The 22,674-nt window shown below is 51.0% G+C and overlaps 1 protein-coding gene across 1 annotated transcript; it reads left to right on the top strand.

Moving 5' to 3' along the window:
- Positions 1–6,453: 6,453 nt before the first annotated feature.
- UPK1A (uroplakin 1A) lies at positions 6,454–20,423 on the top strand. The gene is made up of 7 exons (XM_003915358.5): positions 6,454–7,273; positions 8,806–9,006; positions 15,352–15,426; positions 15,558–15,665; positions 17,616–17,795; positions 19,614–19,697; positions 19,779–20,423. The coding sequence occupies exons 1-7, from the start codon at positions 7,175–7,177 to the stop codon at positions 19,821–19,823; spliced, it is 792 nt and encodes a 263-aa protein (XP_003915407.3). The 5' UTR covers positions 6,454–7,174; the 3' UTR covers positions 19,824–20,423.
- Positions 20,424–22,674: the final 2,251 nt, after the last annotated feature.

Below are 22,674 nucleotides of genomic sequence, written 5' to 3'. Positions count from 1 at the left end.
TAGGGAGGCTGAGGCAGGACAATCACTTGAACCTGGGAGGTGGAGGTTGCAGTGAGCTGAGATTACACCACTGCACTCCAATCTGGGCGACAGAGTGAGACTCCATCCCAAAAAACAAAAATAAACTTCAAATGGTGACAAACTTGTCTGATGCGTTCACATGAGCAGAGATGATTCTTGTATGGAGAGAAATGGCCCCAGAGATAGATCTTGTGAAATAGCTGCTCATGAGGAAAAGTGGCTGTAGGGGCTGGGCACGGTGGTTCATGCCTATAATGCCAGCACTTTGGGAGACCGAGGCGGCCAGATAACCTGAGGTTGGGAGTTCGAGACCAGCCTGACCAACATGGAGAAACCTCGTCTCTACTAAAAATACAAAATTAGCCAGGCGTGGTGGTGCATGCCTGTAACCCCAGCTACTTTGGATGCTAAGGCAGGAGAATCGCTTGAACCCAGAAGGCGGAGGTTGCTGTGACCCGAGATTGCGCCATTGCACTCCAGCCTGGGCAACGAGCGAAACTCCGTCTCAAAAAAAAAAAAAAAAGCGGCTGTAAACAGGATCTTAGTGCACACACAGGGAGCTTGAGGGATCGTGGGAGGAGGTTATGACGTGGGTCGGAAGTAGCAAAGAACTTAAACACCATGAAAAACAAATGTTTTTTTGAGACGGAGTCTTGCTCTGTTGTCCGGACTGGAGTGCAGTGGTATGATCTCTGCTCACTGCAACCTCCACCTCCCGGTTCAAGCAATTCCGCCTCAGCCTCCCAAGAAGCTGGGATTACAGGTGCCTGCCACCACACCCAGCTAAAATTTTTTTTTGTATTTTTAGTAGAGGTTTAGAGAGTAGTTTTACCATGTTGGCCAGGCTGGTCTCGAACTCCTGACCTCAGGTAATCCATCCACCTTGGCTTCCCAAAGTGCTGGGATTACAGGCATGAGCCACACCGTGCCCAGCCAACACCATGAAAATTTCAAATGAAACAGGATGGCCAATGAAAAGTCAAGGTGCTGGACTCCTTGAGTCCAGCTGCCCAGTTCTGCCCAGGGTTTGCCACCAGTGCCAGTGTTTCCTGTACATTCCTTTGGAGATAGCTCATACATCTAGAAGTATTTGTAAATATATTGATCTGTTTGGATACGATGCCCGTTTCCTCCCTGATGTACTACTTCCATTTGCTCACACGGCCCCTGCCACACTGGCCTCTTCAGTGCACAAGAACTGTGAGCAAATGAGGTATTTCGACATACCAGGCTGGCTCCAACGCCTTTACGCTCCAGTCCTTTACACTTGCTGTTTGTTTGACCAGGAATGTTTAGCCACCAGGTGTCCACAAGCTCACTCCTCACTGCCTTCAGGTCTTCATTAAGGGAGGCCTTCTCTGACCACTCAGCCTTCACCTTCAACTCCTCCCCCTTTGTGCCCCTTCACTCCTTTTGTTTTTTTCTCTTTTTAAAAATTTTTATTTATTTATATTTTAATTTTTGGAGACGGAGTCTCACTCTGTCGCCAGGCTGGAGTGCAGTGGCGCAATCTCGGCTCACTGCAATCTCAGACTCCCTGATTCAAGCGATTCTCCTGCCTCAGCCTCCCAGGTAGCTGGGATTACAGGCATGCACCGCCACGCCCAGCTAATTTTTGTATTTTTAGTAGAGACAGGGTTTCACCATGTTGGCCAGGATGGTCTCCATCTCCTGATCTTGTGATCCACCCAGCTCAGCTTCCCAAAGTGCTGGGATTACAGGTGTGAGCCACCACGCCTGGCTTTGTTTCTTAAGCACTTACCACTAATATGCCAAATATTATCCTTCATCATTGCACCACTGGAATGTATTTCCACGTCGGCAGATTTGAAAATATATATTTAATTCCCCCTTTCAGCTCTTTTTTTTTTTTTTAGATAAGGTCTTGTTCTGTCACTGAGGCTGGCATGTAGTGGCGTAATCTTGGCTCACTGCAGCCTCCCCCGCCCAGACTCAAGCCATCTTCCTACCTCAGCCTCTCAAGTAGCTAGGACCACAGACATAGACCACCATACTCAGCTAGTTTTTTGTTTGTTTGATAGAGACAGGGTTTCACCATGTTGCCCAGGCTGGTCTCAAACTCCTGAGCTCAGGTGATCCGCCTGCCTTAGCCTCCCAAAGTGCTAGAATTACAGGCCTGAGCCACCGCACGCCGGCCTGCTTTTTTCCAAATGTTCTAATCTTTCTCATTTTTTTTTTTTGACACAAGACCTCGCTCTGTCACCCAGCCTGGAGTGCGGAGTGCGGTGGCCTGATCACAACTCACTGCAGCCTTGAACTCCCAGGCTTAAGAGATCCTCCCACCCCAGCCTCTCGAGTAGCTGGGACTACAGTCATATGCCACCATGCCCAGCTAATTTTTGTATTTTTTTGTAGCGATGGAGTTTGCGCATATTGCCCAGGCAGGTCTGCAATTCCTGGGTTCAAGTGATCCTCCCGCTTCAGCCTCCCAAGGTGCTGGGATTACATGCATGAGCCACTGCACCCAGTCCAGCTGTTAATCTTATTGATGATTAATTACATGTGATGGGTTACTTCTCAGTTGCTGCTTTCAAGGTTCTCTTTTTATCTTTCAATAATTTGATTATGATATGTCTGGTGACGGATATCTTTGAGTTTATCCTATTTGAAGATTGTTGAGCTTCTTGGCTCTATAGATTGATGTTTTTTCCATCAAATTTTGGGAGTTTCAGCCATTCTTTTTTCACATATTATTTTTTACTCCCTTCCTTTTTGTCCTCTCCTGCTAGGACTCCCATTGTTTGATGATGTCTCATAGGTCTCTGAAGCTCTGTTCATTTATCTTCATTCATTTTTCTTTCTGTTCCTTAGACTTGATCATCTCAACTGATCTGTTCTCACATTCACTGATCTTTTCTTCTGCGTACTCAAATCTGTTGTTGAACCCTCTATTGATTTTTTCTTTTCTTTTTTTTTTTTTTTTTTTGAGACAGAGTCTCACTCTGTTGCCCAGGCTGGAGTGCAGTGGCGTGATCTTGGCTCACTGCAAGCTCCGCCTCCCGGGTTCAAGCAATTCTCCTGCCTCAGCCTCCCTAGTAGCTGGGACTATAGGCATGCGCCACCATGCCTGGCTAATTTTTTGTATTTTTAGTAGAGACGGGGTTTCACTATGTTGGCCAGATAGTCTCGGTCTCTTGACCTTGTGATCCGCCCGCCTCGGCCTCCCAAAGTGCTGGGATTACAAGTGTGAACCACCATGCCTGGCTGTTTTTTTTTTTTTTGGAGGGGGGCACGGGGACAGAGTCTGACTCTGTCGCCCAAGCTGGAGTGCAGTGGCGTGATCTTGGCTCACCACAACCTCCACCTCCCAGGTTCAAGTGATTGTCGCCTCAGCCTCCCAAGTAGCTGGGACTACAGGCGCATGCCACCATGCCCGGTTAATTTTGTTTATTTTTAGTAGAGACAGGGTTTCACTATGTTAGCCAGGATGGCCTCAATCTCATGACCTTGTGATCTGCCCACCTCGGCCTCCCAAAGTGCTGGGATTATAGGCGTGAGCCACTGCGCCCGGCCCATTTGAGTATTTTCATTTTAGTTACTGTAATTTTCAAGTTCCAAATTTCTGTTTAGTTCTTTTTAAATAATTTCTGCTTTTAGGCCAGGCATGGTGGCTTACACCTGTAATCCCAGCACTTTGGGAGGCCAAAGTGGGAGGTTCACTTGAAGTCAGGAGTTTGAGACTAGCCTGGCCAACACTCCGTCTCAAAAAAAAAAAAAAAAAAAAAAAAAAAAAGACGGTATTCTTTAGCATGTGTTCAGCTAATGATTGGACAAAGATTTCCTTAGCCTCCAAGAACCAATAATCTCCTAGCCTTTGCTGAGGCATGGTGGGCCATGCAATTGAGCCAGGCAATTGACAACTCGGCCATCGTCATGACTTCTCCCAGGAAGGCACACATCCTCAAGGTCAGCCCAATGTAAGAAGACTGGGTTCTCATCTCTGGTCTTTCTTGAGCCTGCATATACTCCTGGGCATGCACACAACCCTATGCATGCATGTAACCTTCTAGATTTCCAAGAATATTTTGGAGTTTTTCAAAGCCTTCTCATTCCCCAGCTTTATCTTTTAAACTTTTTCATTAGCCTATTATTGGCCTCAACTGTTATTCATTGCTTAGGCAGCTGCCTAGTTGAGCAATTGCATACAATTGTGTTTCACAAATGCCCCTGGGGAAATAATTCTGACGATGTATGAGCTCTAAGGTCAAATATAGACAATATTGCAAGCAGGGGCTTCCAAGGAACTACAAGACGAATCAAATAATTCTGACTTTCTGGGAGTCAGGCTTTTAAGGAGTTTCATCCTCTTCTGCTCCATTTGGTATATGCCAGGCTGCTAGTTTCCACTGAGAATGCCGGCACTTAATATTCAAGGCTACCATGGAGCTGGAGTGGAGAAATGGAACTAGGGCAATTAAAAATGTCACGAAGTACAAAAATTAGCTGGGCGTGGTGGCGGGTGCCTGTAATCCCAGCTACTTGGGAGGCTGAGGCAGGAGAATCGCTTGAACCTGGGAGGCGGAGGTTGCAGTAAGCTGAGATCACGCCACTGCATTCCAGCCTGGGCGACAGTGAGACTGTATCTCAAGAAAGCAAAAATAAAAATAAATTTTTAAAATATCATAAAGTTCACTGCTCCAGGATTCAGCTGCTTTTCCTTTTTTTTTTTTGAGACGGAGTCTCGCTCTGTCACCCAGGCTGGAGTGCAGTGGCCAGATCTCAGCTCACCGCAAGCTCCGCCTCCCAGGTTTACGCCATTCTCCTGGCTCAGCCTCCCAAGTAGCTGGGACTACAGGTGCCTGCCACCTCGCCCGGCTAGTTTTTTGTATTTTTTAGTAGAGACGGGGTTTCACCACGTTAGCCAGGATGGTCTCGATCTCCTGACCTCATGATCCGCCCGTCTCGGCCTCCCAAAGTGCTGGGATTACAGGCTTGAGCCACCGCGCCCGGCCAGCTGCTTTTCTTGAATAAACACTTTTCAGATTTTTGTTGTTGTTGAGACAGAGTCTCTGTCGCCCAGGTTGGAGTGCAACCATGGCACAACCTTGGCTCATCGCAACCTCTGCCTCCCAGGTTCAAGCGATTCTCCTGCCTCAGCCTCCTTGAGTAGCTGGGATTACGGGCACCTGCCACCACACCCCGTCCTTGAGTAGCTGGGATTACGGGCACCTGCCACCACACCCGGCTAATTTTGTATTTTTAGTAGAGATGGGGTTTCACCATGTTGGTCAGCCTGACCTCAGGTGATCCCCCCACCTCAGCCTCCCAAAGTGCTGGGATTATAGGCGTGAGCCACCGCGCCCGGCCAAAACAAATATTTTAAAATCTCAAGTGAGTTGACTAAAACCAAATTAACCATTTTAATCGGAAAATATCTCATGTATCTAATTACCAAACCAGTGCCTTGATGATGGGATTTTCAATGTCATTTGTTTGCCAAATTCGCAGGCACCGCAGTGGGGAACCACGGCTCCAACAGCAGAGGCAATACACGGCCTGGCCTTGGGGTTGAGAAGTTCTGGGGATGGTGTCCCCATCCCCAGATGGGGACCCGGGCCCGGGCCACCATTTTTGCCTGTGGAGCCAGCCCTGCGCCACAAGGGGGCGGCATCAGAGAGACCATGGCCTCTTGGGAGCCAGCTGCGGGGCATGGCTGTGGGCAGCATCGCCCCTTGGGGACATGCGCTGGCTCAGTCCCCACCGCTGCCGGGAAGCAGTCTGATGACACCCATTTCGTAGGTGGGCAAATCCACAAGCCAAGTCGCACCGGCCAGAAGAGGTGGAACCGGGATTCGAACCTAGGTTTCTCATTCTGCAGCCTGAAGAAATACATGTCTGCTTGGTCCATGTGTGTGTTGGGGGGCGACAGGGACTTTTCCTCAATCAAGCCCAGTGTGCCCCTCTTACTTTCTAGCACGTTCTTCTCCCCGCTCTTTGTACTCATCTCAGACTCCCCTCACACATCTATCCTGGGTGCCATCCTTTCCCTCAGCCCACCGCCCATGTAATCAGCCTCCTAAGCACCCCTTCCACCTGTCCCCTCATCTCCCCACTGCTGTGTCTTGGTGCAGCCCTGGCCTCGGCAGGGGTCCCTGCCTGGGCCTCCCCACGGGCTCCCGGCTTCACAGAGGAGCAGCCACCTGCCCAAGGTCACACAGCAGAAGAGGCACTTTTGGGATTCAGGACCCATCTGTGGGTCTGAAGTGGATTTTTTGTTTGTTTTTGGAGACAGGGCCTGGCTCTGTCACTCAAGCTGGAGTGCAATGGCATGATCTTGGCTCACTACAACCTCTGTCCCCCAGGTTCAAGCCATCCTCCCACCTCAGCCTCCCAAGTAGCTGGGACCACAGGCATGAGTCTGGCTGATTATTTTTGTTTTTTTGTTTTTTTTTTTTTTTTGAAACGGGGTTTCACCGTGTTATCCAGTCTGGTCTCAAACTACTGAGCTCAAGCGATCCGCTTACCTCAGTTTCCCAAAGTGCTGGGATTACAGGCCTGAGCTACCACGCCCTCCCCTGATTTGGATCTTGCTCCTACTTCCAGGAAGGCCCATATCCTAGCAAGAGAGATGCCAGGTGGTGCACGCACCCCTCCACCCCCAACTCCACCACCAACAGAGCCTGGGACCCAGAGGCCATGGGTCCTACACAATCTGGAATTTCAAGTCTATAAATCATGGGGGTGGCAGGGAGCCCATAGAAGCTGTTCACCCATCCTGGTCTGCCGGCTCGGCCTCTTGTCCACCCCCTGCCGTGCCCCAAAACACACATACACACCCTCCCTCCTTCCTGGGAGACCGGCCCAAGGAGGGGCCTGGGCATATATAGGAGGCACAGTAGGTGGAGATGGCCAGAGAGGCTGCAGACAGAGAAGGTGAGGAGGGGACTCTGGAAGTCTGGGTGTGGCATAGGGGGTCTGAGGCTCAGGAAGGGGCAGTGCCAAGTTTGGGCCAGTGACTGCCCCACCGGAGCCTGGGTGTCCTCTTCTGCAAAATGCCTCCCCGCCAGGGCTGTGGGCACATCGGTACCAGCCTGGGCCCTGCAGAGAGCTGGAGCAACCCCTCGCAGCTGGGGTGTGGCTCAGAGATGGGGGGTCCGGCTGGCCCTTTACACTCCTGGCCTCATCCTTGCTCATGTGTCCCAGGATGATGGCGTCTGCAGCAGCAGCAGAGGCCGAGAAGGGATCTCCAGTTGTGGTGGGCCTGCTAGTTGTGGGCAACATCATTATTCTGGTGAGACTCGCCCCAGTGCTGGGAGCCGAGTGGTTGTGTGGTGGGGAGAGGGCAGTCCTGAGCTCGGGGTGGGGGATGAGGGTCCAGAACTGTCTCTTGGGCAGACTCAGTGATCAGCACAGCCTGGGTTTAAATCCCAGCTCTGCCTCTCCCCAGCTCTGTGACCTTAGCAAGCGACTGTCCCTCTCTGTGCCTTCTTTCCTCATCTATAGATTGTGTCCTCATTGCATGAGCTGTTGTCATGTGGATTAATCCATGTATGGTCCTCAGCTCAGAGAAAGTGCCCGACCAATGCTGGCTATCACCATCAGCATCACTATGGATATAAAGTGACCGCCTGGTGCACAGGAGGCCACAAGAAGGAAAAACAACAGTGTCTTTCAATTAACGTTGGGTTTTGGTTTTGTGTTTTTTTGTTTTGTTTTGTTTTGTTGAGACGGAGTCTCACTCTGTCACCCAGACTGGAGTGCAGTGGCCGATCTCAGCTAACTGCAACCTCCAACTCCCGGGCTCAAGTGATTATCCTGCCTCAGCCTCCAGAGTAGCTGGGATTACAGATGCACACCACCACACCTGGCTAGTTTTGTTTTTTTTTTAGACGGAGTCTCCCTCTGTCACCCAGGCTGAAGTGCAGTGGCGAGATCTCAGCTCACTGCATCCTCCACCTCCTGGGCTCAAGCAATTCTCCTGCCTCAGCCTCCCGAGCAGCTGGGATTACAGGCACATACCACCACACCTGGCTACTTTTGTATTTTTAGTAGAGGCAGGGTTTCTACTGTTGGCCAGGCTGGTCTTGAACTCCTGACCTGAGATGATCTGCCCACATCAGTCTCCCAAAGTGTTGGGATTACAGGTGTTAGCCACCGTGCCTGGCCTTGTGCTTGTTTTAGAGACAGGGTCTCGCTCTGTTGACCAGGCTGCAGTGCAGTGGTGTGATCCTAGCTCACTGCAGCCTGCAACTCCTGGGCTGAACTGATCCTCCCGCCTTAGCCTCCCGACTAGCTGGGACTACAGGTGCACATCACCACATCTGGCTAATTTTTTTATTTTTCGTAGAGACAGGGTCTCACTATTGCCCAGGCTGCTCTCAAACTCCTGGACTCAAGCAATCCTCTTGCCTCGGCCTCCCACAGTGCTGGGATTGCAGGTGTGAGCCACCTTGCCTGGCCCATTTGTAATTTTTATGGCCATGGCTATGTTCCCCTCCTCGGGGAAAAACAGCACCGTCAAGGGAGGGCAGGTGGACCAACCATCTCCTCTGTGCCAGTCCACTGCTCCAGCCTTTCCACGTGGCATCCCCTTTCATCCCCGAAGCAACTGGCAGCTGGGGCGTGAGGGTCGGTTGTCTGGCTGGGTCTCTTCTCTCCTGGCCTCTGCTCACCCTCATCGCTGCTCATAGAGGGCGAGGTCTTTGCCCACTTTACTGTGAGGGCAGTGGGGGCTCCGAATGGGGAAGGAACTTGCTGGTGGAGATGCCTGGTGCCAGGGCTGCTGGCCCCGAGCAGACCTTCCTAAACTGCCACTCTGTCCAGCTGTCAGGCCTGGCCCTGTTTGCCGAGACCGTATGGGTGACAGCCGACCAGTACCGCATATACCCACTGATGGGAGTCTCAGGCAAGGATGACGTCTTCGCTGGCGCCTGGATCGCCATCTTCTGTGGCTTCTCCTTCTTCGTGGTAGCCAGTTTTGGTGTGGGCGCCGCGCTCTGCTGCCGCCGGTCCATGGTCCTCACGGTGAGGCCCCGGGGGTGGGGGGATGGGGACATTGAAAACGGAGTTCAGCATCACTGAGTCATAGTAGCAGGTGCCGCCCCAGCCACTAGTGTGAGTTCCCCACAGTGTCACAGTCAGGGATCCCAGGCATCATCTCACTCAGTCTTCCCACAGCCCAGTAACCCAGGCTCTGCAGTTACCCCCATTTAATGAAGAAAACAGGCAGAGACAGGGGAGTGGGGCTCTGCACAGTGGGAGGACTTGAGTAGCAGGGCTGGGAATTTTTTTTTTGGTAAAGATTGGGAGGCCGGGCGCGGTGGCTCAAACCTGTAATCCCAGCACTTTGGGAGGCCGAGATGGGAGGATCACGAGGTCAGGAGATCGAGACCATCCTGGCTAACACGGTGAAACCCCGTCTCTACTAAAAATACAAGAAAATTAGCCGGGCGAGGTGGCGGGCGCCTGTAGTCCCAGCTACTCGGGAGGCTGAGGCAGGAGAATGGCGTGAATGCGGGGGGGCGGAGCTTGCAGTGAGCCGAGATCGCGCCACTGCACTCCAGCCTGGGGCACAGAGCAAGACTCCGTCTCAAAAAAAAAAAAAAAAAAGATTGGGGGGGGGGTCTCACTATGTTGCCCAGGCTGGTCTCGAACTCCTGGCTCAAATAATTCTCCTGCCTTGGCCTCCCAAAATGCTGGGATTACAGGCTTGAGCCCCTCCACCTGCACCCAGTGCAGGGCTAGAATTTGAACCCCTGCTAGCTGCTCTCCAGAGTCTGTGCTCATGAACTCTGCCAATAATAGCACAGCTACCATTTAATAATGGTTTACTACATGCCACGAGCTGCTCTAAATGGTTTACTGGATTCGTTCATTTATTCCTCATAGTCCACCAAGAGATACCATCATCATCATGACCCTATTTGACAGAGATTGAAACTGAGGCTCAGAGAAGTGAAGTCACTTACCCAGGGTCACACATTGAGACAGAGGCAGAGTCAGTTTCAACCTGAGCAGACCAGCTCTTGAGCCAGTGCTCTTAATCTCTGCCCACAACAATAACCCACACTTCCCAAGTATCTCTCATGCACCTGACACTAGGGTAAGCAGTTTAGAAAATGAACTTCGTGGCCAGGTGCAGTGGCTCATGCCTGTAATCCCAGCACTCTGGCAGGCAGAGGCAGACAGATCACTTGAGGTCAGGAGTCCGAGACCAGACTGGCCAACATGGCAAAATCCCATCTCTTAAAAAAAAAAAAAAAAAAAAAAAAAAATTAGCCAGACATGATAGCAGGCACCTGTAATCCCCGCTACTCAAGAGGCTGGGGCAGAAGAATCACTAGAACCTGGGAGGCAGAGGTTGCAGTGAGCCAAGATCACGCCATTGCATTCCAGCCTGTATGACAGAGTGAGACTCCGTCTCAAAAAAAGGAGAAGAAATGACTATAATCTTCAGAGAAGCCCTTCACAGTTAGTGCGTTTCAACCCATTTACCAGATGAGGAAACTGAGGCTGAAAGAGGCCAACACCCTCTCCCAGGTGACCAGGAGACCTGGGATTCAATCAGGCCCAACCAGCTGAGAGACAGCTGCTTCCTCGACAGTCGGGGTTTCAGATTCCAAGACAGCCTTGTTGATGAATAAATGCCTGGGCTGGAGCTGATGCTGGGAGCCCTATGCTGGGCACTGGGGCTCTGTGCTGAGTGAAACATAAAAGCCCTTGACCCAGGGGAGTGGTGCTCAGAGGAGGAAGACAGTGAACAGGAGGGGAGGTCAGGAGCCGAGGAGGGCGAGGGAAGACCTCACTGCCAGGGAAAGCAAAGACCTAGAGGCACTGGGGGTGAGGCATGTGTGTAACTGGAGCAAGAGCCTTCCAGGTGGAGGTGGCAGCAAGGGCAAAGGCTCTGAGGCCAGAGCGGGCCAGGAGTCCAAAGCAGCTGGAGCTGAGTGAGGAGGAGGTTGGGGGGTGAGAGGACATGAGGCAGACAGGTGGGGAGGAGAACAGCGAGGAGTGGGGATGGGAAAGAAGCGGGAGGGAAGGCAGGTGTTGTGGTCTTTGGCTTTATCCTGAGTAAGATGGAGCCATGGACTCTTTCCCTCCCTCCCTTCCTTCCTTCCTTCCTTCCTTCATTTTTCTAGACAGGCAGGTATGGTGGACTTTGGCTTTATCCTGGGTACGATGGAGCCATGGACTTCCTTCCCTTCCTCCTTTCCCTCCTTTCCCTTCCTTCCTTCCTCCCTTTCCTCCCTCCCTCCTTCTTTCCCTCCTTCCTTCTTTTCTTCCTTCCTTTGTTTTTCTAGACAGGGTCTCACTCTGTTGCCCAGGCTGGAGTGCAGTGGCACAATCATAACTCTTTGCCGCCTTGAACTCTTGGGCTCAAATGATCCTCCCACCTCAGCCTCCCAATGAGCTGGGACTACAAGTGTGCACCACCACGTGCAGCTAATTTTTGTATTTTTTGTAGAGATGGAGTCTCACTATGTTGCCCAGGCTGGTCTCGAACTCCTGGCCTCAAGTGAGCCTCTCACCTCAGCCTCCCAAAGTGCTGGAATTACAGGCATGAGCCACCACACCTGCCCTCTTATTTTCTTATCCTGTATTTAATTTTCGGGCATAACAATTTAACCAAAGCCCTAAAAATTCACCCAACTAGTTTTAAAAAGTGTGTCTATGTCTGTTTCCGCTATTAGTTTGTCATTAACTAAGACATTTTTTCCCAAAATTTCTTTCTTCTTTTTTTTTTTTTTGCAATGGAGTCTTGCTCAGTCTCCCAGGCTGGAGTGCAGTGGCATGATCTTGGCCCCCTGCAAGCTCTGCCTCTGGGGTTCACACCAGTCTCCTGCCTCAGCCTCCTGAGTAGCTGGGACTACAGGCGCCTACCACCACGTCCCGCTAATTTTTTTTTTTTTTTTTGTATTTTTAGTAGAGAGGGGGTTTCACCATGTTAGCCAGGATGGTCTCGATCTCCTGACCTCGTGATCCACCCGCCTCGGCCTCCCAAAGTGCTGGGATTACAGGCGTGCGCCACCGCGCCTGACCTTTTTTTGTTTATTTTGAGATGGAGTCTCGTTCTTTCGCCCAGGCTGGAGTGCAATGGTGCGATCTCGGCTCACTGCAACCTCCACCTCCCGGGTTCAAGCAATTCTTCTGTCTCAGCCTCTGAGTAGCTGGGATTACAGGTGTGAGCCACCATACCTGGCTAATTTTTCTGTTTTTAGTACAGATGGGGTTTCACCATGTTGGTCAGGCTCGTCTTGAACTCCTGACCTCGTGATCTGCCTGCCTTGGCCTCCCAAAGTGCTGAGATTACAGGCGTGAGCCATGGCGACTGCCTTTTTTTGTTTGTTTTTTTGAGACAGAGTCTTGCTCTGTTGCCTAGGATAGAGTGCAGTGGCGCGATCTTGGCTCACTGCAAGCTCCGCCTCCTGGGTTCAGACCATTCTCCTGCCTCAGCCTCCTGAGTAGCTGGGACTACAGGCGCCCACCACCACGCTTGGCTAATTTTTTGTATTTTTAGTAGAGACGGGGTTTCACCGTGTTAGCCAGGATGGTCTCGATCTGACCTCATGATCCGCCCGCCTCGGTCTCCCAAAGTGCTGGGATTACAGGCATGAGCCACTGTGCCTGGCCCCCACCTCCCCCACCTTTTTTTTTTCCCAAATTTCTTATGGGAAATTTCTAACGTAGACTAAAGTAGAGTCCGTGGTATTTGAGCTCTGCATACCTCTCACTTGATTTCAACAACATTAGCTGCAGACTGCCCAGTATTGTCTCCTCTATCCCCATTCTCCCACACTTTTTCTTCTGGGTATTTTGAAGCACATTCTAGAAGCCAAGTCGCTTACCTGGATAAGCTCCAGTAAATACTGGAGCACACATTTCTCTGACTGACAAGCACATTGTTTTAAAGCAGTCAGGCGGATGTGCAGTGTCATCTCTCTCCCAGCAGTGGAGCTCACAAATCCACACACAACCTCCTGTTGCTTTATAGGTGAAGATGCCAGGTGAGGACAAGAAAAGAATTTGCATTAAACATCAACTATCCAGCTTTTTTTTTCCTCCTGCCCTTCATGCCGTTGGCACAACCCACCAAATTCACCCAAATTCTTTTATATCATCCAATACCCAGTCTGTGACAAATGTCTCTGATTATCTGAGAACATCGTTTTATGTTTGTTTGTTTTGTTTTAAGAGACAGGGTCTCACACTGTTGCCTGGGCTGGAGTGCAGTGGCATGATTTCGGCTCATTGCAACCTCCACCTCCTGGGTTCAAGTTATTCTCCTATCTCAGCCTCCCGAGTAGCTGGGATTACAGGCACCCATCTCCGTGCCCAGCTAATTTTTGTATTTTTGCATTTTTAGTAGATGGGGCTTCACCCTATTGGTCAGGCTGGTCTCAAACTCCTGACCTCAGGAGATCCACCCGCCTCAACCTCCCAAAGTGCTGGGATTACAGGCGTGAGCCACTGCACCCACACTTGTTTGTTTTGTTTTAAGAGGCAGGGTTTTGCGCTGTCACCCAGGCTGGAATGCAGTGGTGCGATCATAGCTCACTGCGGCCTCCAACTACTGGGCTCAAACGATCCTCCAACCTCAGCCTCCCAAGTAGCTAGGACTAACACTACCACTAGTAGTAACCATGCTTAACTGATTTTATTTTTTGTAGCGACGGGGTCTCACTGTGTTGCCCAGGCTGATCTTGAACTCCAGGGTTCAAGCAATCCTCCCACCTCGGCCTCCCAAAGTGCTGGGATTACAGGCATGAGCCACTGCATCTGGCAGAGAATGTCTTTATTTGTTTATTTATATTATTATTTTTTGAGACAGAGTTTCACTCTTGTTGCCTAGGCTGGAGTATAATGGTACAATCTGGGCTCACTGCAACCTCTGCCCCATGGGTTCAAGCAATTCTCATGCTTCAGCCTCCCGAGTAGCTGAGATTACAGGCATGCGCCACCACACCCGGCTAATTTTGTATTTTTAGTAGAGATGGGGTTTCTCCATGTTGCTCAGGCTGGTCTTGAACTCCCAACCTTCGGTGATCCACCTGCCTTGGCCTCCCAAAGTGCTGGGATTACAAGCACGAGCCACTGTGCCTGGCCCCAAATGTCTTTGTTTTTTAATTTTCTTTTCTTTAGCTTTTTTTTTTTTTTTGCTGTCATCTATTTATCCCAGATATTTTTCTCTTTTTATAGTAGACATTTATTTAGTGATTCTAAGTCAATACTTAACTTTGGCAAATATGTTACTTTTTAAATTTCATTTTCCCTTGACATTTTATTATAAAATATTTCTGGCTGGGTGTGGTGGCTCACTCCTATAATCCCGCACTTTGGGAGGCTGAGGAAGGAGGATCACTTGAGCTCAGGAGTCTGAGACCAGCCTGGGCAACGTAGCAAGACCCTATCTCTACAGAAAATTTAAAAATTAGCCACACATGGTGGCATGTGCCTGTAGTCCCAGATACTTAGAAGGCTGAGGCAAGAGGATCACCTGAACCTGGGAGGCAGAGGCTGCAATGAGCTATGATCCTGCCACTGCAGACCAGCCTAGGTGACAGAGGGAGACCCTATGTCAAAAATTATATATATATATACATATATATATAATTTTTTTTTTTTTTTGAGATGGAGTCTCCCTCTGTCGCCCAGGCGATCGTGCAGTGGCACGATCTCAGCTCACTGCAACCTCCACCTCCCAGGTTCAAGCAGTTATCCTTCCTTAGCCTCCTGAGTAGCTGGGATTACAAGCATCATCAGGCTAGAGCACAGCGGGGCAATCTCAGCTACCTGCAACCTCTGCCTCCCGGGTTCAGGCGATTCTCCTGTCTCAGTCTCCCAAATAGCTGGGACCACAGGCCTGTGCCACCATTCTCAGCTAATTTTTGTATTTTTAATAGAGACGGGGTTTTGCCATGTTGGCCCAGCTGGTCTCAAACTCTTGACCTCAAGTGATCCACCCACCTCAGCCTCCCAAAGTGCTGGGATTACAGGCGTGAGCCACAAATGCCCAGCCCTAATTTTTGTATTTTTACTAGAGAAGGGGTTTCACCATATTGGCCAGGCTGGTCTCGAACTCCTGACCTCAGGTGATCGACCCCTTGGCCTCCCAAAGTGCTGGGATTACACGCGTGAGCCACCACGCCCGGCCTGTCTCAAAAATAAATTAATTAAATTAAATATTTCAAAATACAGAAAAGTTGGAAGACTTGTACAGCGAACGCCTGAATACCCACCACATATTATGGATGCTACTAGTCACACTGCCCCAAACTTCTTAAAAACTTGCATTTCCGCAATGATGCGTCCCTGATGGCGTGTGGCTTCACGGGCTCTGCCCGACGCGCCGTCCTCCCTCTGTCTCCCCAGTACCTGGTGCTCATGCTCATCGTCTACATCTTCGAGTGCGCTGCCTGCATCACGTCCTACACCCACCGTGACTACGTGAGCCCGGCGAGGCCTGGGGAGGGGCCTGACCTGCATGGGAGGGGCGAGGGTCCCGGTGGGGCGGGGCGGAGGTTGTCCCGTCTCCCCACCCAGCCCTGCCGACCCCTGCTCTTCCCTGTTCTCCGCAGATGGTGTCCAGCCCATCCCTGATCACCAAGCAGATGTTGACCTTCTACAGCGCTGACACCCACCAGGGCCAGGAGCTGACCCGCCTCTGGGACCGCGTCATGATTGAGGTGGGCAGGGTGGCCCGGGTGCCGGGAGGGCCCGGGGCTCCGTCCACAGAGGCCGATAGAGCGCCCGATGTGCCCTCTTGTAGAGGAGTGAGTGCCTTAAAGACATCCACTCATGAGATCTCCAGGAGAGCAGGGCTGCGGATGAGTAAACCCTTCTGCAGATGAGTAAACAGGCCCAGAAAGGGAAAGTCCCTTGCCCGAGGCCATGCAGTCCATAGGTGGTGGGAGCTGGGATTGGAACCCAGCAGCCTAGCTCCTGACCCCCTGCTCTTAGCCTACACATACTACCTCAACAGAAATGTTGATAATAATAACAATAGTAACAGCACTATTCACTGAGCACTAACTTGGGTTTAACACAGTTCAAAGGACTTTTATTTTTATATTTTGAGATAGGGTCTTGCTCTGTTGCCCAGGCTGGAGTGATCATAGCTCACTGCAACCTCCAACTCCTGGGCTCAAGTGATCCTCCTGCCTCAGCCTCCCAAGTAGCTGGGAATACAGGTGCACCCCACCACGCCCGGCTAAATTTTTTAAATTATTTTTTGTGGAGATGGGGTCTTGCTCTATTGCAGAGGCTGGTCTCGAACTCCTGGGCTCAGGATTGGAGCGATTCTCCCACCTCCGCCTCTCAAAGTGCTGAGATTACAGGCATGAGCCACAAGTGCCTGGCCTCAAAGCACTTTTAAAGCTTTTTTAATCCTCACGACCACCCCATAAGGGAGATCAGCCTTTTAGTGATGAGGAGACCAAAGCAAGAGGTTGAATATCTTGCATGAGGTCACACACCTGGTAGGTCACAGAACTGGAAGGATTCAAACTCAGACTTCCAGGTTTGAAGAGATACACTCTTCACCAAATCCAGCATGATATTGCATTGGAAGAGGAAGAAATTGGCTGGGCGCAGTGGCTCACACCTATAATCCCAACACTTTGGGAGGCTGAGATGGGCAGGTCACTTGAATTCAGGGGTTCGAGACCATCCTGGCCAACATGGTGAAACCCTGTCTCCACAAAAAATACAAAAATTAGCCAGGCGTGGTGGTGTGTGCCTGTGATTCCAGCTACTTGGGAGGCTGAGGCAGGAGAATCCCTTGAACCCAGGAGGCAGAAGTTGCAGTGAGGCAAGATGGCGCCACTGCACTCCAGCCTGGGCAACAGAGGGAGACTCCGTCTCAACAGAAAAAAAAGGAAGAAATTGACGACTCAAGGAAAACTGAGGTGTCAATGTGGCCCAAGTCCTCTAGCTAGCCAGGATTTGAACCCATGTTTGAAGGGTGCCCAAGCCTATGTTTTCCTCATTCAGGAGCCACAAATTAAACACCTGGATTCCTTACCAAGGCCAGGAAAAGCCAGAAATCTGCCCTTTTTGTGTTATTTTTTCAGCATATTTTATTTTATTTTATTTTTTGAGATGGAGTTTCATACTTGATTCCCAGGGTGGAGTGCAGTGGCACAATCTCGGCTCACTGCAATCGCCACCTCCCGGGTTCAAGCGATTCTCCTGCCTCAGCCTCCCAAGTAGCTGGGAGTACAGGGGCCCACCACCACACCTGGCTAATTTTGTATTTTTAGTAGAGATGGGGTTTCATCATGTTGGTCAGGCTGGCCTCGAACCCCTGACCTCAGGTGATCCACCCACCTTGGCCTCCCAAAAAGCTGGGATTACAGGCATGAGACACCATGCCTGGTAAAAATATTTTAAAATAAGTCAGAGGTACGGGTTTGATCCAAATCCCCCATCAGCCTCCTGGTCCCGGGACAAATATCGTCTGCTCCGTGCTCACACACAGACACCCACCGGACACACTCGCTTGGAGGCCCAGGACATGGGGAAGTTGGGTCCAGCTGTGTCAAAGGCCAACCCGGCCCCTCCTTGCTGTGTGACCTCAGGCAAGCGACTATCCTCTCTGAGCCCGAGCCCGCCTGACCCCCTGCTTTTCTCTCCAGCAAGAGTGCTGTGGCACATCTGGTCCCATGGACTGGGTGAACTTCACGTCAGCCTTCCGGGAGGCCACTCCGGAGGTGGTGTTCCCCTGGCCCCCACTGTGCTGTCGCCGGACGGGAAACTTCATCCCCCTCAACAAGGAGGGCTGCCGCCTGGGGCACATGGACTACGTGTTCACCAAGGTGTGGCCCTCTGCCCTGCTGCATCTGTCCGTCCATCTGTCTGTCTTTCTCTGGTCTCTGCTCCCTCTCTGATTCTATCTCTTTCTCCCTCCCTGTGTCTGTCCATCTAGCTTTTTCTCTCTCCTCTTCCCCTCTCTGATTTTCTTGTTTTCTTTTTCTTTCTTTTCTTTTTTTTCGAGACCGAGTCCCGCTCTGTCACCCAGGCTGGAGTATAGTGGCACGATAGCTCACTGCAGCGTCTGCTTCCCAGGTTCAAGGGATTCTCCCACCTCAGCTTCCAGAGCAGCTGGGATTACAGGCGCGCACCACCCTCTTGGCTAATTTTTGTATTTTTAGTAAAGACGGGGTTTGATCATGTTGGCCAGGCTGGTCTCGAACTCCTGAGGTCAAGTGATCCACCCGCTTTGGCCTCCCAAAGTGCTCAGATTACAGGCATGAGCCACAGCGCTGGGTCCCCTCTCTGATTTTCTCGTGCTCTCCAAACTCTCCCTCAAGTCAGCAGGATGCACCCAGGGTCCGTCTGATCCAGACCTGGCACCTGCAACTTTACTCAGGTTATCCAAGAATAAGAGCAACAATAGGGCGGGGCGCGATGGCTCACACCTGTAATCCCAGCACTTTGGGAGGCTGAGGAGGGCGGATCACTTGAGGTCAGGGGTTCAAGACCAGCCTGACCAACATAGCAAAAATCCATCTCTACTAAAAATGCAAAAACTAGCCCAGAGCAGTAGCACATGCCTGTAATCCCAACTACTCGGGAGGCTGAGGTAGGAGAATCACTTGAACCCTGGAGGTGAAGGTTGCAGTCAGATAAGATTGTGCCACTGTACCCCAGCCTGGGCGACAGAGCGAAACTCCGTCTCAAACAAAACAAAACAAAGCAAAACATCAAACAAAACAATAGAGCTAGGCCCGGTGGCTCAAGCCTGTAATCCCAGTACTTTGGGAGGCCAAGGCAGGAGGATCACTTGAGGTTAGGAGCTCAAGACCAGCCTGGGCAACATATTAAGACCCCGTCTCTATAAAAAAGTACAGAAAATTAACCAAGCATGGTGGTGCGTGCCTATAATCCCAGCCACTGGGGAGGCTAAGGCAAGAGGATCGTTTGAGTCTAGGAGGTCAAGGCTGCAGTGAGCTGTGATGGTGCCACTGCACTCTAGCCTAGGCAAGAGACTTAATAAAAGGCAAGAGACTTAAACAAAAAAAAACAAAAAAAAAAAACCAACCAAACAAACAAACAAAGAAAACAAGGCCCGGGCGCACGTGGTGGCTCACACCTGTAATTTCACCCAGCACTTTGGGAGGCCAAGATGGGCGGGTCACGAGATCAGGAATTCAAGACCAGCCTGACCAACATGGTGAAACCCCGTCTCTACTAAAAATACAAAAATTAGCCGGGCGTAGTGGTGCATGCCTGTAATCCCAGCTACTCAGGAGGCTGAGGCAGGAGAATCACTTGAACGCGGGAGGCAAAGGTTGCAGTGAGCCGAGATCACACCACTGCACTGCAGCCTGGGCGACAGAGCGAGACTGTCTCCAAAAAAAAAAAAAAAAGCCAGCCGTAAGAGCAAAATCACCCTCAGACTGTCATAGCCATCAGCAAGGCGGCACCTACTTTGCAGGGCCTGGGTTCAACATCAGCTCCCCGGGGCCCCAAAACCACCCGAGGAGGTGGACAGTGCCATGGTCCCCACTGCACAGGTGAGAAAACCAAGGCTCAGGAAAGGCGGTGACATTCCCAAGGGCGCACAGTGACTCTCGCCTTCAGCAGCCACCCTCATGGGCATCTTCTCAAACCTCCCCCATCCCCCTGCCCAGGGCTGCTTTGAGCACATCGGCCATGCCATCGACAGCTACACGTGGGGCATCTCGTGGTTTGGGTTTGCCATCCTGATGTGGACGGTGAGAGGCGGGGAGCCCACAGGCTGGGTGGGCTGGGGGTGGGGGGGGTGGAGTGCCCTCATCTCTCTGCCTCCTCGCCAGCTCCCAGTCATGCTGATCGCCATGTATTTCTACACCACGCTCTGAGGGACAAGACGGGAAGGCAACATACACACCCCGGCCTCCTCTGCATCCTCCTCCTGCTTCCTCCGCTGGGGCCTGGATGGTTGCCTCATGTCTGCCCTCCCAACCTCCCTAGCCCTTACCTCCTTCCACTTCCAATATCATTTTCCAGGTTCCTGTGCCTCGGGTGTGCCCTGAAACCCCAGGGCTTGTGTGCATGTATCTTTAGCCTTGACCTCACTCCACTTGGTTGGTTCTTGCCCAACTTTCAAGGGACCTCTCCATGATCCCATCTCACATTCACAGACACCTCTCCTGTAGCTCTCTGAGCTCCTCCTTCATGGCAGGCGTCGCCATTCTTGCTGAACAGTTTGTGATTGCCGTTTGAGCTCTGGAAACCTTGATTGCCATGATCGTTCTGTCACGGTCACTTTACTGTCCCCATCATCACCCAGCATGGGGCTGAGCACATACTAGATAGTCAATAAATAAATAAATTAATTAATTAATTAATAATGAATGAATGAGTTTGTTCTTTTTTGGGTCAAGGGAGAGTGAACAAGAACTGTTCTAGGCCAGGCATAGTGGCTCACACCTGTATTCCCAGCACTTTGGGAGGCCGAGGCGGGCAGATCACCTGAGGTCAGAAGTTCGAGATCAGCCTGGCCAAAATGATGAGACCCCATCTCTACAAAAATACAAAAATCAGCCAGGCGTGGTGGTGCACATCTGTAATCCCAGCCACTCCGGAGGCTGAGGCAGAAGAATCACTTGAACCCGGGAGGTGGAGGTTGCAGTGAGCCGAGATCACACTATTGCACTGCAGCCTGGGTGACAAAGCAAGGCCCTGTCTCCAAAAAAAAAAAAAGAACTATTCTGATGGAAGTGGCAGAAACCCAACTGTCACTGACTGAAGTGTAAAATGGAATTTATCAGCTCACGTAACTGAGTCAACGGGGCTGGCTTCAGGCATGTCTGGATCCAGGTGTTCAATCTAAGTTTCCAGGAAACCTGCTTCATTTCCTGACAGGATTTCTCTGGCAACGCCATACTTAACATCTTTATAACTAAGCAATGCAACAGAGAGAAAGAGCCTCTCTCCCAAGGGCTGTAGCCAAGGTCCAGAGTTGAATCTCACTGTCTTGGCTTAGGTTCTAGGCCCACCGTTAGGTTGGGAAAGGGAGAGCACCTGGCATGGTAATCCTGCTAAGGATGCATGCGGTGGTGGTGTTGGAAGGGGAGTTGTTTATCAAAGGAAAATCCAGGTACAGGGCTGTTGAGACTTATAGGTGATAAAAATCCTTCTCCTAGGGATATAGCTTCCAGCAAGTTCTGTAGAGGGTCCATGACAGCAAACCATTAAGAACTGAATTATGGCTGGGCACGGTGGCTCACACCTGTAATCCCAGCACTTGCAGAGGTGGGCAGATGGCTTGAGGCCAGGAGCTTGAGACTAGCCTGGCCAAAATGGCGAAACCCCATCTCTATTAAAAATAGAAAAAGTACCCGGGCATGGTGGTGCACACCTGTAGACCCAGCTACTCAGGAGGCTGAGGCAGGAGAATTGCTTGAGCCTGGGAGACGGAGGTTGCAGTGAGCTGAGATCATGCCACTGCATGCCAGCCTAGCCGAGAGAGCGAGACTCTGTCTTAAAAAAAAAAAAAAATCACATTGCAAAAGAATGTTTAATGGCATGAAAAAAATACTTGGGAAATTGTGACATGAGAAAAACAGGTTACAATATAGCATGCCAAGTATGATTCCTTCTCTGATAAAAATGTAAATATGTGCATGTTTGCATTTTTTAAAGGTCTTCCAAAGGTTATTGAGGAAGAGGACACATTTGCAGGGGATTCTTGTTTCATTCCTTGGGCATTTTGGTATTTTCCAAATATTTTATGATGATTATTGCCTTTGTCCTCTAACAAAAATCAAGAAACGTATCTTAATTAAAATGTCACTGCTGGACATAAAATGTACATTGAGAAGAGAATTATTCCTCGAAACATTTTCAAACTTTATCTGAGCAGTTAAGACAGGTCAGGGCTGGGCGCAGTGGCTCACGCCTGTAATCCCAGCATTTTGGGAGGCTGAGGCAGGAGGATTGCTTGAGGCCAGGAGTTCCAGACCAGCCTGGCCAACATAGCGAGACCTCGCCTCTCCAAAAAATTTAAAAATTAGCTGGGCATGGTGGTGTGCACTTGTAGTCCCCACTACTCAGGAGGCTGAGGTGGAAAGATCGCTTGAACCCAGGAGGTAGGGGCTGTAGTGAGTTGTGATGGTGCCACTGCATTCCAGCCTGGGCAATAGCAAGACCCTGTCTCAATAATAATAGTAATAGGCCAGGACTTACCAGATACAGGGGGCGGGGGTCCGGGGTTTGACCTGACCTCTGACCTCTGGGCAGTTGGGTAAGCATGCCGCCATCTCTGACCCACATCTGCCACTTGGCTTTCGGGCTCCATCCGACTGCATACTGCAGAGTGTGTCTCAGTCAGACCGGCAGCAGCGTGGCCTCACCCAGGCGGGCCTCAGCCTGCAAGACAGGTTTGTCTGCCCCAGCCCCCAAACTCAGAGGCCGGCTCCTGTGGGTAAGAGGGGAGCAAAGAGGTCAGGGCCAGGTCAGGGCCCCGATCCCTTGAGGGACAGGCAGCCATTCGAGGGCTGTTCCCCCCACACCTCCAGATGACTGCATCCCTCCTCGGCCTCTAACCCTCCACAGCTCTCCAGCGCCCTCCTCACCTCACACTGAGGGGCCGGTGTGGCTGGGCCCCTTGCCACCTCTCCAGGTATCTCTCTCTCTCCTGCTCCACTGAGCCAAGCTCTCTCTCTCTCACCATCTGAGATCACAGAATAGACACAAGAAACTGTGTTA

Source organism: Papio anubis, chromosome 20 (genome assembly GCF_008728515.1).
Source record: "Papio anubis isolate 15944 chromosome 20, Panubis1.0, whole genome shotgun sequence".
NCBI lineage: Eukaryota > Metazoa > Chordata > Mammalia > Primates > Cercopithecidae > Papio > Papio anubis.
This window is presented reverse-complemented; position numbering and strand designations above follow the sequence as displayed.